Source organism: Hemiscyllium ocellatum, chromosome 2 (assembly GCF_020745735.1).
Source record: "Hemiscyllium ocellatum isolate sHemOce1 chromosome 2, sHemOce1.pat.X.cur, whole genome shotgun sequence".
Taxonomy (NCBI): Eukaryota; Metazoa; Chordata; class Chondrichthyes; order Orectolobiformes; family Hemiscylliidae; genus Hemiscyllium; species Hemiscyllium ocellatum.
The window spans coordinates 69748536-69764420 of NC_083402.1; the positions used below are offsets into that span (position 1 = coordinate 69748536).

Sequence of the window (15885 nt, forward strand, 5' to 3'; positions counted from 1 at the left end):
ACCTTTCTCACAGAGTGGCTATTGTTTGACCACATTAGAATGGTAAATTCCTTCCCTATAGGACATTAGTGAACAAGATGGATTTTATGACAATTGTAGCCATTAGGCTTGCTTTTAATTGCACATGTTCTTCTTCTCCAATTCAAATTCCGTACTTGTCATGGGATTCAAACTCATGTCCCAGAACATTAGCTTGGGATTCTAGATTATTAGTCCAGTGACATTACCATTACATCGTTGTTTTTCCCACCTATACTTAGAATCCCTCGAAACTAAAGAAGCACCCAAGCTACCACACTGTTCCGCCCTTTCCAAACTTCCTCTGCCCTCATCCTGAAACTCAGGAAACCCCTCAAATATTCCCAAAAAGAAAACAGATCAAAACATCAAAACAGATCAAACTTATTTCCATAGCTCCAGGACCAGCAATGTTTGTTGACACTAAGACCACATTTCTCAATGCCCATTACATCCTAAAGCTCAGAGTTAATATCAGTGTTCCTCACTTCAGTGGTGTCTGAACTGCATGGCTTCCTGCTGCATCTCTAGGCATTCCCTAAAATATTGTTATGGCCTGTCACCCAAACCTCATCATAATATCAGACATACTCTGAAATCTTCCTAATCTGAACGAGTTATCATCCCTGATAATACCCCTTGATAATAACAACTTTAGTTTTCTAATGCTTCCTTCTCACCATTACATTTGTAGGGAAAGGATTAGCTTCTTGAGCTTGTGCAGCCATTCAGTTAGATATTGGTTAAGTCTATTAACTCTTTACAAAGACCAAGGGAATTCAGTACAAAATCAGTTCACGTTTTGCTAGATTTTTATCAACCTCTAATTAGATCATAACTGGGAATGTTGCATTCAGTTTTGTTCACGGCACTCTAAGAAAGACGTGAATGCTCCTCAAAGGGGACAGAGGAGATTTAGTAGAATTCAGGGATGAAGGAACATACCTAGAAGGTTAGGTTCAAGAAGGTTGGATTATTCTCATTTGAATAAAGAATCTTGGTAGGGATGTTACTGATAGTAGATATGGTCTCAATGGATAAAGCAACCTCCTCTCTGACTTGATGGCACTTGCCCTTTCGATCATGATGATTTTTTTCTTTCCTGAAGTAGTCTCTCTCCTGTCTTTTACAACCAATGAGCTGCGGCTGGATTAGACTTTCAGGAAGGGTAGCTGAAGACGGGCCACTAAAACTAATTTAAGAACCTGCTGCTGAGCAGAATTGGTATTCTGGAAGGGTGAGCTCAAATGGGTCTAGATTCCAAATCATTGGGACCTCAGCTATTTCCACACAAATTTTACACTTGATTTCAATGTTACCCATGACCCAATGGCCCTTTAGATGACATGAAATGACAAAGCCACAATGATCAGGTTGGCAACTTGCAATCATTTGTGTGCACAGCAGCAAGACAAGATACTATAGTCACCAAACTTGGCATCCCTCATAGTATTTATGTTCTGTACTTGTGGAGTAAGGGCAGAAACACAATATTAATAATTGCAGCTCTCACTCTAACTGAAATTTGCCACTTCTTTAGGCAGTGTATATTTTATCAAAGGAAAACAAGTTGAAATACATTACTTCAGGCCGTGAACCTCCTGATTGTGAATGTACAAACCTGGTACTGAAGCCACTCAAATTAGTCCTGATATGAAAACAAGCAATATTGTCGAAGAAGGAAATGAATTTGCAAAGTGTGACAAGTTTTTCGGTTTATCTTGTCTTTATTCTAACTCGGGCTCTTAATGGCTGAAAGGGACAATGCAAACTCACGATATGAAACTTGCACAATTCAACACCAAAAAAAAGGTAATTTTACTCAAAAAGAGATGGAAAAGGATCAGTTGTAGGAAATGAAGAAAAAAATGCACCAAGTATGGTACTGTTTGACATTTGTGATTGTATGTTAAGATATATCAATATTCCTGTTTAAAAAGATTCATATTCTGCATCTGGACCAGTTATGAGGCAAAACGGAGCACTGTTCCAACACCCTACTCTGCAGTTCAAAGTTAATGGGATACAGATGTATTGTAACAGATTAAGCACACTCCAAAACACAAAATAAAACAGAAATCAGTGTAAGATCCCAATAATGTCCATGGCTGGAGAAGAATCACAACATTCAATACAATAAAACTACAGCAGAACAGTCTGTTTTATTACATTATGTAATAATTAAAGTCTTTTTTACAACATACATTTGAGTTGTGAATTGAATGTTAGGGTTGTGGAGCGGAGGGAAAGTGATTGTGTCAACATCACAATATTTTACATATTACACAACCAGTATCTGACTGTTGTATCTAAGAGTGTATATCAAGGGTGAGCTTCAAAGGCACGCAAAGGGGCAAAGAAGGGTCCACAAAAAAAAATTTCAGGGCATTACATTTTGTATCAATTCAATTTTCGTGAATACTTTGTTGGCTTTTCAACATTAACATATCAGGACTTATTTCTGAGTAAAAAGCATTGGTGAATTTCTCATGTTAAAATTCAAACAACATATTAAAATTGCACTCAGACATAACTTACAAACAATCGCACAGCATGAACAATGAAAAAAAGGCATGAGAAACAGCCAACACATCATTTGTCTGAAACATGCGCAATTAATTTTAAAAACTGTCCTGAAGGAATGCATCAATGCTAGTTGATATAATGAAGTATTGAAATGGAGGAGACAATAGCAGAATATGTATGCACCCTTGTTACAAACTTTGGTCTAGTTCCTTATGGAATTTTCCAGCTACCACTCTAAATCACTAACCAGCTTGCAAGTAAGTGTCCAACTGAAGAAAAGAAAATTGCAAAAAAGTCAGTAAAAAAATAAAAAAAAGAAAATTCGTAACAGCTCAATCAATAAAAACCTTTTTTCTACAATATTTAACAGGTAAAAACACTATTCAGCGTGCATGATAAACTGAAAAATGTAACTGTAAAACAATAATTAGAAACAGTTGTGCCAAAAGGTTTTCACTATCCTCCTGGCTACACATATTATAGCAGTGTTACTCCAGCAGGAACCAGCCTGCTCTAAGACTGCTTTCCCAATTCAATAACATTTACAATGTAGGTTTATTGGTGCCTTCAACTGAGGCACAAGCCAATTGGATATCATAGCAATTGCCCACCAGTCACAAGTAAAAACATTATTAAAGCACATCTGTCTTTCCGGATTAGCCAATGGGAATACATCATGTTACAGCTGAAATGAAGTAAAAATGAAAGGAAACACTCCCACAGAACTGTAGACCAGTTTCAGATCTCCTGCAATGACATGGTGTTAGGTGGTCAGCATTGGCACGACTATGGGATGATAAATGAAATTTGATTTCTCTGGACATTGACGTGTCAGAACCTATATTCTTTCAGACAGCACTTACTCCAAATGGACACCAAACATTTAGCAGAAACATTTTTTTTTAAAAAGGGGGTGAAACCTTTGTAGATTACTAGCTAGAAATGTACACAACTGATGTTGTAAGGCACAAATTTACACATGGAAGAAAAGATTTGTCACAGATGTATTCCCAGTTAGAATCAGCATAGCAGGAGTATGATTTATGCATGGTAACAGCTTGCCTTTCAGCACACTCCATCCATTACTATCATTTGCTGTGCCATGTGCAAAATTGAGTTGGCGAGCACATGATGTGCTAGTGCCTGCATTTCAAATATCAATTACTGACAAAATTAACAGGACTGTTTAATCCTCATACATCCTCTTCATAATAGATAGTAATTCCACTTATGGAGGGAACAAAACTATCAGAGTTTTGTTCCCTCCCTCTCCTAATCCTCGAACAGAACAAACCTGAATATTTTAACTGATTCACTCCCTCCTTTCAGTTTGTCATGGACCATGAAATGAACCTTCTACAGTAAAATAAATATCCCTTTCTTTTTACTTTTTTTTTCTCCCCTCCCCAAGCACTTTGATAACCCTGTCAGCAGCTGAGTAGAAACACTGAGCTCAGTTCTCCACCTCCATACTGTTAGTGGACTGTTACTTCTTTTTTAAAAAAGCATCAAATGTCTCCAGTTAATTGACTTGCTTTAAATAATTACAAACATTACATTTTAGACTTCTTTTTGATTCTTTTTAAAGAGATATCCATAAATTCATTTGAAGGAATCAGTCATGTTTTGAAATAGCACTTAAATAATAAATACCAGGAGCTATTAGTGTTAATAGTCACATTAATCATTACAAGAAGGACAACAGCAGAGACATAGGCCAAAGCCCTGCCTAAATGGCTGATATCTGCTGTTTAAGCGGATGTAACACTGAGAGGCATTTCACAGTATCTGCAAACAGTAAACTTCAGCTAATGTTAAGTCTGAGTCACCTTCTTCAGTGCTTGGTTTTTAAACTTCTCTCCTTTGAGAGTAATATGATGTAGAGTCAAGGAGACATTACATGTTTGCCACAGTCTTGTGCTTTTGGCTCATCATCCCACCAGCGTGTTCATGTGCATCAATCATTAACCCTCTCAAACAGAAGTTCAATAGCTCATCCTGCCTTCAAATGCTGAGTTCAGTAGCTGCAGCAGTCGTAAGAAAATATTCCACCTTTTTTTTCCAGGGAGAAGGGAAAGTAATATCCTCAGCTTAACAACAGCTTTCTTTAAAAAAAGGAACACAAATCTAGTGTTGCAGTTGAAAGCACTGACTCAAGAAGCAGGGTTCATATAATTTTCTACCTCCCACTGTGATTATGTACATGTATCATTTGGCTTGGTGGAACCTGAAAGGGGAACAAACGTGGGTTTTGGTGGAACATCTGGTTTTATGGAGGGTGTGCGTTTGATCCCAGATCTTGGCAGAGAGTTGTATGGTGCGTTGATGCTAGATCTCCTGGATACGGTTACAGCCTGTGTCTGAAGCTGACCTGCGTTCACTAACATCGAGTCTACTCTTTGTGGTGCAGGAGGAGGATTCTCTCCTCTGTTAAAACTTGGGTTCCTAGAAAGGTGGGAGGAGTTAGAGGAGTTAGTATTGTGATTTCGTTTGAATGCAGATGATTGAGGATTTCTTTGCAAAGAATTGCTAGGATAATTTCTCTTATATTCCATTGCAAATGAAGGAGTAGGAACATCCAGTCGCTTGCCCAGAGAATTCTGGGGCAACCCAGTATTAGTGGATCCAAGTGAGGCTTCCCTCTGAGGAACTTTAGGTGGCACCTGATCTAAGTTTGCAACTAATCCGTGACATGGACTTTTCATGCTCCGATATTCCAACGTTGCGTTCTGATCTTCAATGGTAATTTGTTCCATTGCTCGGATTCCTTGATCTCCGTATTCATGCTGAAAACTCTGTTGAGTCGTTGGGAGGACCACGACACTTGGAATGTGGTTGGGAGAAGCATGGAGAGGAAGATCCATGGGGATCACTGGTGATCCCATGGATGCCAGATCTTTTGTACAGGCATTGATTAGATTCTGGTTCCTTTCCCATTGGCTACTCCCACGGCTGAGTTTTCGTTTCTGCTGCAAAGTTGGCGTTGACTCTGGAGTGGGCAGAGCTGTCAGGTCCAAGTGATGCTGGTCAGCTTTGATCAGCATCTTTGTTGTGCCATTCGGAGTTACTATTTTACCGTTATGCATCAGTGGAGTTAGCAACGCTTCCGGTTTCGGTTCCTTTGTCTGAGCATCAAACAAGCCACCAAGTTTCGTGACACTGGTCATGGAACCCCTGCGAGAATGAGGCAAGTCTTTCTCTTTGCTTTGCCCGACATTAATGTCTCTGCGTCGGTGATCACATATGCAGTAAACGATTATTCCTGAGAAAACTGCCCCCATGACAAAGGCGAGAATAACCGCAATGGCCAAAAGGGTAACTGGAACAAGCTGGTCGTGACCTTTGAGGTAACTTTCACGGATTACTCCTGAAACATTAGATAGTAGAAGAATTTAGTTAACAGGAAACTAATTTCTGTTCTCTTATAAGCAGAGATTTTCATTAACGTCAATATATACATGATACTGCAGCCTGTAAAATAATGCATGATCTTTACTATCTAGGACAATTGTGAACTGTAAAATTATGAGTTTTATTATGACATACATACCATTCTGAATGACCATCAACATCAGTTATCTGGTACAGCAAAGTCTCCAGTATCCTGAAAAGCTTTTTTTTAAAAATACAATTTGAACAAAATGCATTGAAGAAAAATTAAATATTCTGGATCTGTACAAATATCTCGTGACCAATTCTCTGTTGGTCCATGGAGTAAATGGATGGCCAAGGTAATTTGTCCAACAAAGCAGGAAGGCCAAGTTCCCAGTGCTAGTATGTGCTGAGTTAGCAGACCGTAAACTAAACAACACTGGAAATACTGTTGCTGTTTCTGGACTTGCAAGGCATTAGAAACATTATCAGTCAGGGTTTAATCAATGATACTATTTAATGCCTTTTTCTGCTAAAGTGTATGCAGGCCTGAAGAGAATCAGCTTGGCTGCTGACACATTCTGTAATGGCTCACAGTTGAAGATTGATCACTTGGGCAAGGTGTTGGGTAATCATTTGTATCTTAGAACTGTTATTTAGCATGAGTCATCTATTCAGGACTGGGAAAAAACAGAAACTGTTTTGTTGTGGAGAGACTCAGCCTACAATATTGCAATTTGACAATCAGCGGGGAAAGGAAACTCAGTGGCAACCGGAGGTTCCGACCTCACATCTGCCTGCATCCAATTCTGGAGAGCTGCCACTTCAGAAAAACAGTCATCCAAGTTATTGTTACTTCATAATTTCTCCAACATTCTTCTTGCTAGCCTCCGAAGCTCTAAGATACACAAATTCTCAATTCATTCAGATTTGAGAGATCATGTCCTATTCCAAATACTTACTTTATTAACTACTTCCTCTTCCAAAAATTTCAAAATCTTTTCATCTTTACGACCTACAGATGCTCCATTTCCCTATACATATTTAGCCTTAATTCCAGTGCATGTACTGTACATTCCTCTCGCCTGTGTTAGTAGTATATCTTTTAAAACCACCCCCATTGTGCAAGCAAACCTCTTCCTGAACAGCTGTTTTGTTGTCTCAGTCAGAGCTTTTAAAAACCTCAAGTACTGCTCTGGACCAGGCCTAGCATTTGCTGCCCAACTCCTTTGCTACTTTTTAAATTTCCACCATTCATCAAATCAGTTGCTTTGGCGTAGTCATTCGCCATGGCTATCCACATGTACAGGTGACATGCCGCTGGTATATTTTTGCTAAGTGAATGACAATCACAAACAAAGACATAATAGCAGGAGCTTGGTTAAAAAGACCAACAGATTTATACATCACAACTGGCAGCAAGCTGGCAAAAGAAGCAGAAAGACAGGTGGGAGGTGTGCTGGTGAAGAGAGCCAGGGAACGGCAGGCTGGCCTGATTTTTTACCTTAGTGGTAATGCTTTTCCCTTTTCATCCAATACCCTCTTGATTGCCTTGAAAAGACCCACCATCACCACCACAACTCCAGGCAGTTGATTTCAAACCTCAACAATTTGATATGTGAAAACATTATTCTTCCTCATCTTGCATTTGCTTCTATTACCAAATCCTTTAAAACTGCACAAACTGGTTCTTCATTCTTTCATGAGCAAGAACAACAGGGCACGGAGATATATATAATTTAAAATCAAGCAGAGTTAGTGTGGCTTCATGAAGAGGAGAAATTATGCCTGACAAATTTAATGGAATACTTTGAGCTGGTAAAATGCAGAATAGATAAAGGGAGACCAGTACATGCAATATATTTGGATTTCTGAATGGTGTTTGACATAAGGCCACTCCATAAGCTAACAGCTCATGGTGTTGAGATATGGGGGCATTTTCAGGATGGCAACTTGTAACTAGTGGAGGGCCACAAGGATCAGTATTGGGGCCACAATTTATATTAATAACTTGAATGAGGCAAGTGAATGTATCATCAAAATGTTTGTGGATAACAAAAGTAGATTGTAAGGTAGATGGTGAGAAAGATACAGATTCTGTAGAGGGATATGGACAGATTAAGTGGATGTTCAAAATCTTCGCAGTTGAAACAATGTAGAAAAGTGGGAGGTTATGCACTTTAGCAGGAGGAGGAGGAGTTGAATATTATGCAAATGGAAAAGACTGCAGAAAGCTGAAACATAAGAATTTGGAGGTCATCGTGCATTAATCATGAAGAACTAATATTCAAGTGGAATAGATTATTTGAGGATATCTGGTCAGCATGGATGAGTCAGACTGAAGAGCCTGTTTCTGTGCTGTACAACTCCATGACTCTATATGTTCAGTAGATGATTGAGAAGGTAAATGGAATGTTAACCTTTATTTTAAAGAGAACAGAGTTCAAAAATTGGGAGGTTTTGCTAAAACTATAGATGGCACTCGTCAGACCACAGCTGGAATACTGTAAAGAGTTTTGGACCTCTTATCTAAGGAAAAGGTATACTGGTATTGGAGACAGTCAAGGGAAGATCACGAGGTTGACCTTGGGTATGTAGGGATCTTCCTAAGGAGGGGATGTTAAATAAGTTGGCTCTGTACTCATTGGACTTTATAGAGAAACATGTAGAATTCTTAGGGATCTGACAGAATAGATGTGGAGAGCTTGCTTCCCCTTGTGGGAGCTTTTTGGACCAGAGAACATAAGCTAGAGTTTACTGAGTCTGTGGAATTCCTTACTGTAGAGGGCCATTGAGGCTGAGACATTAAGATTATTCAAGGCTGGAATAGATTTTTAAGTGAATAAGGGAATCAGGGGTGACGGGGAAACTAGGAAAGTGGAAGTGAAGATTATTAAATCAGCTATGATATTGAATGGTTGATTATCCTTGACCGGTTGAATGTCTGACTTCTACTCCTATGGCTTACTGTCTCCCTATCGGTCAGGATCTCCCAACATTTTGAAAAAAACACCTCTTAGCTTTCTTCGCCTACAGGAAAACAGCTTTCCAATCTTTCCTCAACATAAGTATCACTTCCACATTAAATACTGTTAAATAAACTATAAATATGGATTGTGCTGGTAAGGTGGACAAATTCAGTCATTTAATCTGACAGTGCCCCACAGGCAGTGTATCAACCATATCCAGTCCACAACTCCCATATTTAAAATGAAAACAAAAAGTTGGTTACGTTGGCGGTTGGTCTCATTGGAAACAGATTAGCTTGGTACACTTAACTATGTAGATACTGGACATGATAAACTGCAGGCTCCCTGTCTTTGGGGGAAGAAGAACTAGAATACGTTCTTCCCAAGACGTGAGCAGTGTGGTAATTTTGCACTAATTACTTCTCCAGGAATTCTGAAGAACAAATTTTCCCCATTTTAAGGTCTCTGTGAGGGGTGGGGGTGTGGAAGAATAAGAAAACACTGACATTAAGGAAAGAGATGAGAGGACATGTTACTGGCAGAGGAAACGCATTCCTGACTTTGTTCTTTTGGTCTGTTATGTTTAATGTTGGGAGAGGGTAGCTTTTTGTACAATGTGTATTTTTTTTGTGTGTTTCGAGGAGCCTGGCCACTTCTAGTTATGAAAGCAGTGTATGGGAATTCGAAATTATGAGTCTGAAATCACGCAGTCAACAGAACATACATTTCTGTGAAATTGGGATGAAGTGGAATTGGATAGATGCATGCATGCACCCAAGGACCAAAACAATAGAAATCATAGTTCAAAACTAGAGCTGGCTCTTGCAGCAGGGGAAAAAAAAATCACCAGACACTTTTCTGACACTGTAAATTCAAAACAAGTTTAAAATCCAAAATCAATACAGTTGTCAACTTCCGTCAACAAAATGCAATATCACTGCACAGATTCTTGATCAGGTGATTTGTGAAACTTATCTGGCCAAAATGACTTACATAAATAATTCCAAATTGTTGAACAGTGGTGTTGAATAAATGAGTTATAAGGTGGTTAAAAGAATGTTTTTAAGTGAAGCAACACCATAACTGAATCTTGCGAAACTACATACCTTTAGGGTGTTATCAGCAAGTAGGTTTTCTAATGCCCACTGACTGACACAAAATGGAATTATCATTATATGAAAATTATTAATTGGGTGTAAGTTATGCCACAAGTAACTGATCTAAATTTTCAAAACACGAAAAATGTTTTCATTGCCCTTTTTTTTTCTTGCAACCTAATTTGTTTTGATAAAGTGAAGCAACCTTCATAAATTATTTGTTACATTGAAATAGCATTAATAGACCTGTTGACTGATCAAGCCCATGCTGCCATCCAACACGATTCTGACCAATCCTCCATCTCAATGTCATTTACCCACTCAATTCCCACATCCCTCAACATCTTCAGCCTGTAGCAATCTATTTCTTTCTTCTTAAATATTGTATACAGTGAATTGGCCTCCATGGCTTTCTGGTAGAGAATTCCAGATTTACTGCCTGCTGAGTGAACATATTTCTCCTCATCTCAATCCAAAGTGGTCTATTTTGTATGTTGAATGTTCAGAATGTTCAGAAACACTTATTCTGGACTCCCCCCACCCCACATTCAGAGAAGCAATAATCTGGATCTCAATAGCATTGAAAACACCTTTAATTAATAAAAGGGAACATTACTGCAAACAAACTTTCTTTGTCAGAGCTCCATGCCACATTCTTTCTGACAGCAAGATGGCCTCCCAACTCCACCAGTCAAAGCTTAATTGAGAAAATAAATCTTGGCTTCAAAGGTTCTTACTACATCTACATATGGAAGCATTATTGGGCTTGCTTTTAATGGTGTGCATGCTGTACTTACAAGATGGAGTTTAAGCCTCGGACCTTCCTGGTTTGTACTACTTAACTAATTGAGTCATCAGGAGGGGAGAAGTTTCAGTGTTGGTATGCAGAGCTCTCCAGTTCAGATTGGAGATAGTTATAAGGTTTTCTGCCTGTAATTGCTCAGCCATCATTGAGAATGAGGGGACCGTGACTGTCCTCTGATGAAAGGTCACCTGAAACATTAACTCCTTTTCTCTCTCCATAGATGCTATCTGACTGCTCAGGAATCCATTATATTCCATTTTTTTTTAAGTATTTGACAGGGTCTGGCCAGTGGAGCTCTGGTACAGCTGAAGTCAATGGGAATCGGGCAATCTCCCTTGGTTGGAATCATACCCAACATAAACAGTGATTGTTGGAGGTCAATGAACGAGAGGGCACTGTCACAAAAATTAGTGGCCAATCGTTTTAGGACATAGATGGTGAGAAATGTTTTCTCTCAAAAGAAATTTGAGACTTTGGAAATCTCTGCCTATGTTGGTGATGAAAATAGTCATTGAATATTTTAATTGTTTATTTGGTAGATTCTTCTTAGGCAGGGGAAAATCAAAGCTTATTGTGGACTGATAAGAATGTGGAAATTCAAACAAACAAGATCAGCCACTCTCTTATTGAATGGTAGAACAGGCTTGAAAGAGCCAATAGTATCTTTTTACTGCTATTTTGTCTGTTCATATGTAATCATCTCATTCCCAGGACATTAATTGCTAGCGTTACCCAGGATATTGGCCTGGGCCAAAATCATCTTCAGCCACCTCAATGATCTTTCCTTCAAAATAAGGTCAGAAATGTGAATATCAATGATTACAGAATTCAGTACCATTTCTAACTCCTCAGAAACAGAAAGAGACCTTGGTTGCATGCAGCATAAGCTGAACAGCTTGTGAGCTTGTTAATATTCATGCCACTCGAGAGCCAGGCAATAAGTCTGTCCAGAAAGCAATTCTATTCCCTTGTTGAAGAACAGTATCGCCACAGAACCCCTTCCGCCCACCCCCCCTCACCACCACCAATATGCTGAGAAATACCTTGGACCAGAATCCAACTGGACCAGCCACACAATACTGGGGTTACAAAAGCAAGTTGGAGTTGGAAACTTTTCAGTAACTCTCACCTCCTGACTTCCCAAAGCTCATCTACTAAGTACAAAGTGTATGTCATGAACATGATGGAATATTTTCCAATTGCTTTGATGGATGTGGCTCCAATAACACCAAAGAAGCTCAATGTTGCACAGGTCAAAGCAGTTCATTAAATCAGCAACTGATCCACTACCTTCAATATTCACACTTGCTCCATTTACACACTGTAGTACCATCTTATATCTCAATTAAGTCATCTCTCAACCTTCTCTAGAATGAAAACAGCCTCAAGGCCCTCAGCCTTTCCTCACAAGACCTTTCCTCCATACCAAGCAACATCCTAGTAAATTGCCTCTGAACCCTTTCCAAAGCTTCCACATCCTTCCTGTAATGTGGTGACCAGAACTGTACGCAACACTCCAAATGTGGCCAACAATCACCTGAGTTTTTATGGTGCCATTAACAAAACAAATATTGAAATGTGGACAACAATTGGGCATCACAACACAGGTCGTCAGCTGGTAACTTTGGAATATTGGTTTCAATGTTCTGCAGGGAGTGGTAATTGGAAAGAGAGCTGGTGAAGAGAAAGCAAGGCAAGCATGGGCCAACAATGGCCACGGAATATAAAAAGCTATTTATAAGCAACCAATCATTGATCCCTTTAAAATTTCACTGGAAAGCTGTAATAATTGGACAAAGCAACCACAGTATAAGCTTTGCCCACTCAATGGCCAATTTTGCTTTGCGGGCCTACAACTGCTGTTAAGGCTTTAACTCACTTGAGCAATGTTAGTAAATGTTCTGAACATGCAGTTCTAAAGAATTAGATTTAATTTGAAACATTAACAGTTTTTCTTTCACCACAGATGCTACCAGACGTCCTCAGTATTTCTAGCACTCATTGTTCACAGCACATAGCTGACAGCTTCCAAACTAGCAGCTGACACACTAAGGCAGAACCTAATCGCCCCAAGGGTGGCCTGGGCGTTTGGAGAAGCCATACATGGAGTAGGAAGACATGGATTAGGGAAACCATTGCCTTCCCAATTTTCACCAATTAGGTCTAAGGCATGAAGGACTGAGGACAGCCTTTCTACTCGGCATCGAAAATTGTGGCACGGGAAAAGCATAGCAGGGCAGGCAGAACCTGAGGAGCAGGAGAATCGCCATTTTGGGCATTAGCCCTTCATCAGGAATGCAGGAGGGTGGATGGGAAGGGGCTGAGAGATAAGTAGGAGGGTGAGGATGGTGCTGGTGGCGGGGTGTGGGGGAAGGTAGCAGGTAGATGCTGGTGGGGGAAGGGATGGTGAGAGTTTGTTGCAGAAGGTGGAGCAGATTAGGTGGGAAGGAAGATGGTCAGGTAGGACAGGTCAAGAGGACAGTGCCGTGTTGGAAGGCTGGATCTGGGATAAAGGTTGGGGGAGGTGAGATGAGGACTTTGGGTGAAATTGACATTGATGCCGCATGGTTAGAGGGTCCCAAAGTGGAAGATGAGGCATTCTTCCTCCAGGCATTGGGTGGCTTGGATTTGGTGGTGGAGGCACCTCCTTACTGTGGAACCTCCTTTCCACCTGGAGGCCAATGAAGGTCCTTCAGTGACCATTGAAGGGCCTGGGCCTATGCTGTTACTTGGAGAAAGGAATGCACAGCATGTGGGTGAGCTGGCAGATACAGCCTGGCAGTAGTTGGAGGTTTGACGGGGATGTTTCTCCTGACTGGGCACCTTGGGATCCATGGCATCAAGTGTGGAGGCCTCAATGTTGCCATTTAATGCCCCACCCCCTTCCCAGGACTGGCCTCAACGATGCTTCCATACCTCCCTGGCTGAGGGCCCAATGCCCACTCCACTGACGGTATGCTGCAGTGTCAATGCCTCCAATCCCATTCCTGGGAATGAAGTGCCAGGCAGCTCCACAAAGCAGGATATATGTCCTGTTGAACCCATGAACAGTGACAATGGACTGGTTTTTAAATCAGTTAAGGTGCTTGGACCAATCACAGCAGTTTTGCCATACCAGCCCCATCAGGTGGTTAGGGGTAGGGTGTGTGTGTGTGCGCGCGCACGTGCGCGTGTATTTTGTAAAGAGTACCTTGGCTATCCAATCCTCATCATTTGCCAAACACATTCACCCAAAGTTCAACTTCTTCCTTGCCATAAGTCAGATGTTTCTTTCTCCTATTCAGCAGCGAAAACATGCCTCTCGTGTTATTTTTTTTAAGCATCATCTGATCGCTGCTACTTTTATTCAACAAAATCTGCAATCCACTCAACACCAAACTTACAGAATGACGAACAGGCTGATGTTGATTTTACTGAGGAAGGTCAAAAAGATCTGAAGCCATGTGGCCCCACTCCATCTTCGTGTCAGCCACTGAACAGAGATTATTTGTCAGGCATGAAGTCACATGTTTTAAAATGCCACCAGTACAAGAAAAGGCACTTAGTGGAATAAATTACTTCCTGGGGAGGCAGGAAGACATTCTAGCCCTGACCGTTCAGCTAACAGTGTTACTATACAATATACTATCTTATATATAGCCATGTAACTTCCATTAACTCCATGTTTTGTAAAAAAATCAATCAAAGCAGGTAAACAGCGTTGACACTTGTGTGTTTCCTAGCAAACTACAGCAGAATCATAGATCATAAACATACTGACTCAGAAAGCAGTGGTCTAGTGACAACTGCAATAATTGTAATGAATGACCTGAGACTATAAAACAATAATGCACTTTTGTTAAACTTCTTCATATTAATACATGTCGACAACAGTGATTAATATGTCACCCAAAGATGCATACAAAATGATTAAGCATGTGCCTTCAACAACGTACATATCCAGTGAACGGAAATTTATTAGATTTGACCTTTGTGAGATTAAAAAGCCCAAAGAGCCAAAAAGGCCTACTTTTTGACTGTGCTGAATATAACAAAGGGCGAATAAATTTTGTCCTTCAGAAACTATCCAGCAACTGTGCTGACTATATAAAGTGAATATAAGACTTTCATTTCTAAAAATCACAGCTCTCAACATTAAGGCCAGAGAGATTTTAAACTTTGCCTACACTCACACCAGCCTCCAAAATCAGTCAGAGATTTTAATATCGAACACAAGATGAAGCAATGTCTGTGGCAAGAAAGAGTTTCTTTTGTCTGTCTGAATAATAAAGTACAGATGGCTTGGCAATACAATACAGAATGCAGAAAGGACAGAATTCAAGCTGAAATGAGATGAAAATAATGTACTGCTTTGCATTTGCAAACTTAATCTGGAAATGTAAATGTCCAATCCTTTATGATAATGACAGGACACACAGAGATAAAAATTGCAAGTGTAAAAGAAATTCTGAGTTAATCTGGTAAACTAGCAATTTTGAGCCATTGTCTACACAAACTATAATATTCATATCACCTAGACAGCGACTGCAGCGGCTCCAGACATCTGGCAGCTGAGATAAGTGGGAACAGAAATGAGGGGCTATCCTTGACTCAGGCAATTGAAAGATATCATAAGCTACTAATCAAGGGTCACAAGGACATGCAGGCATAAACCACAAGGAGAAAGAAGGAAGGGTCAATTCCTAAAGGGAAAAACAAGGAGAGTTTTTCATTCTACAGCACTGTTGAGTGATTGTTTTCACCACTGTTTCTGTTGTTAGTAATGAATCAAACTACAGATTGTAAGGCCTTGGAACATTTCATACAAGGAGATGAAATGTTCAGTGGGAGGGAGGTCTTCAATACAATGGCAGCAGAAGGGAAGGTTCTGAGGGTTAAGTTCATTTTATGCAACGGCTCATCATACCATTAGCTTAGCACACAAAAATACAGCAGAAAGAAGCATACTCTGAAACATTTTATGTTGTGAACTAGAAATTTTAAAAAACGCCCAGCCAAAATGTTGTGTTTGAAACAAAGGTGTTGCTGTTTTTAAAACTGCTTTGAAAATATTCCAGAGTATATTAAATATCAGAAGCCGCTGGACACATATCATGCC

At 39.9% G+C, this 15885-nt stretch overlaps 1 protein-coding gene across 6 annotated transcripts in view; it reads right to left on the bottom strand.

Annotated features, from left to right (window-relative positions):
- Positions 1–2161: 2161 nt before the first annotated feature.
- sema6a (sema domain, transmembrane domain (TM), and cytoplasmic domain, (semaphorin) 6A) overlaps positions 2162–15885 on the bottom strand; it is a 146654-nt gene continuing 132930 nt past the window's right edge. For all 6 annotated transcript variants that reach the window (XM_060837533.1, XM_060837560.1, XM_060837551.1 and 3 more), the window contains one exon: positions 2162–5911. In XM_060837533.1, coding sequence (XP_060693516.1) covers positions 4740–5911 — 1172 coding nt within the window. In that variant the 3' untranslated portion in view covers positions 2162–4739. The remainder of the gene's footprint in view (positions 5912–15885) is intronic.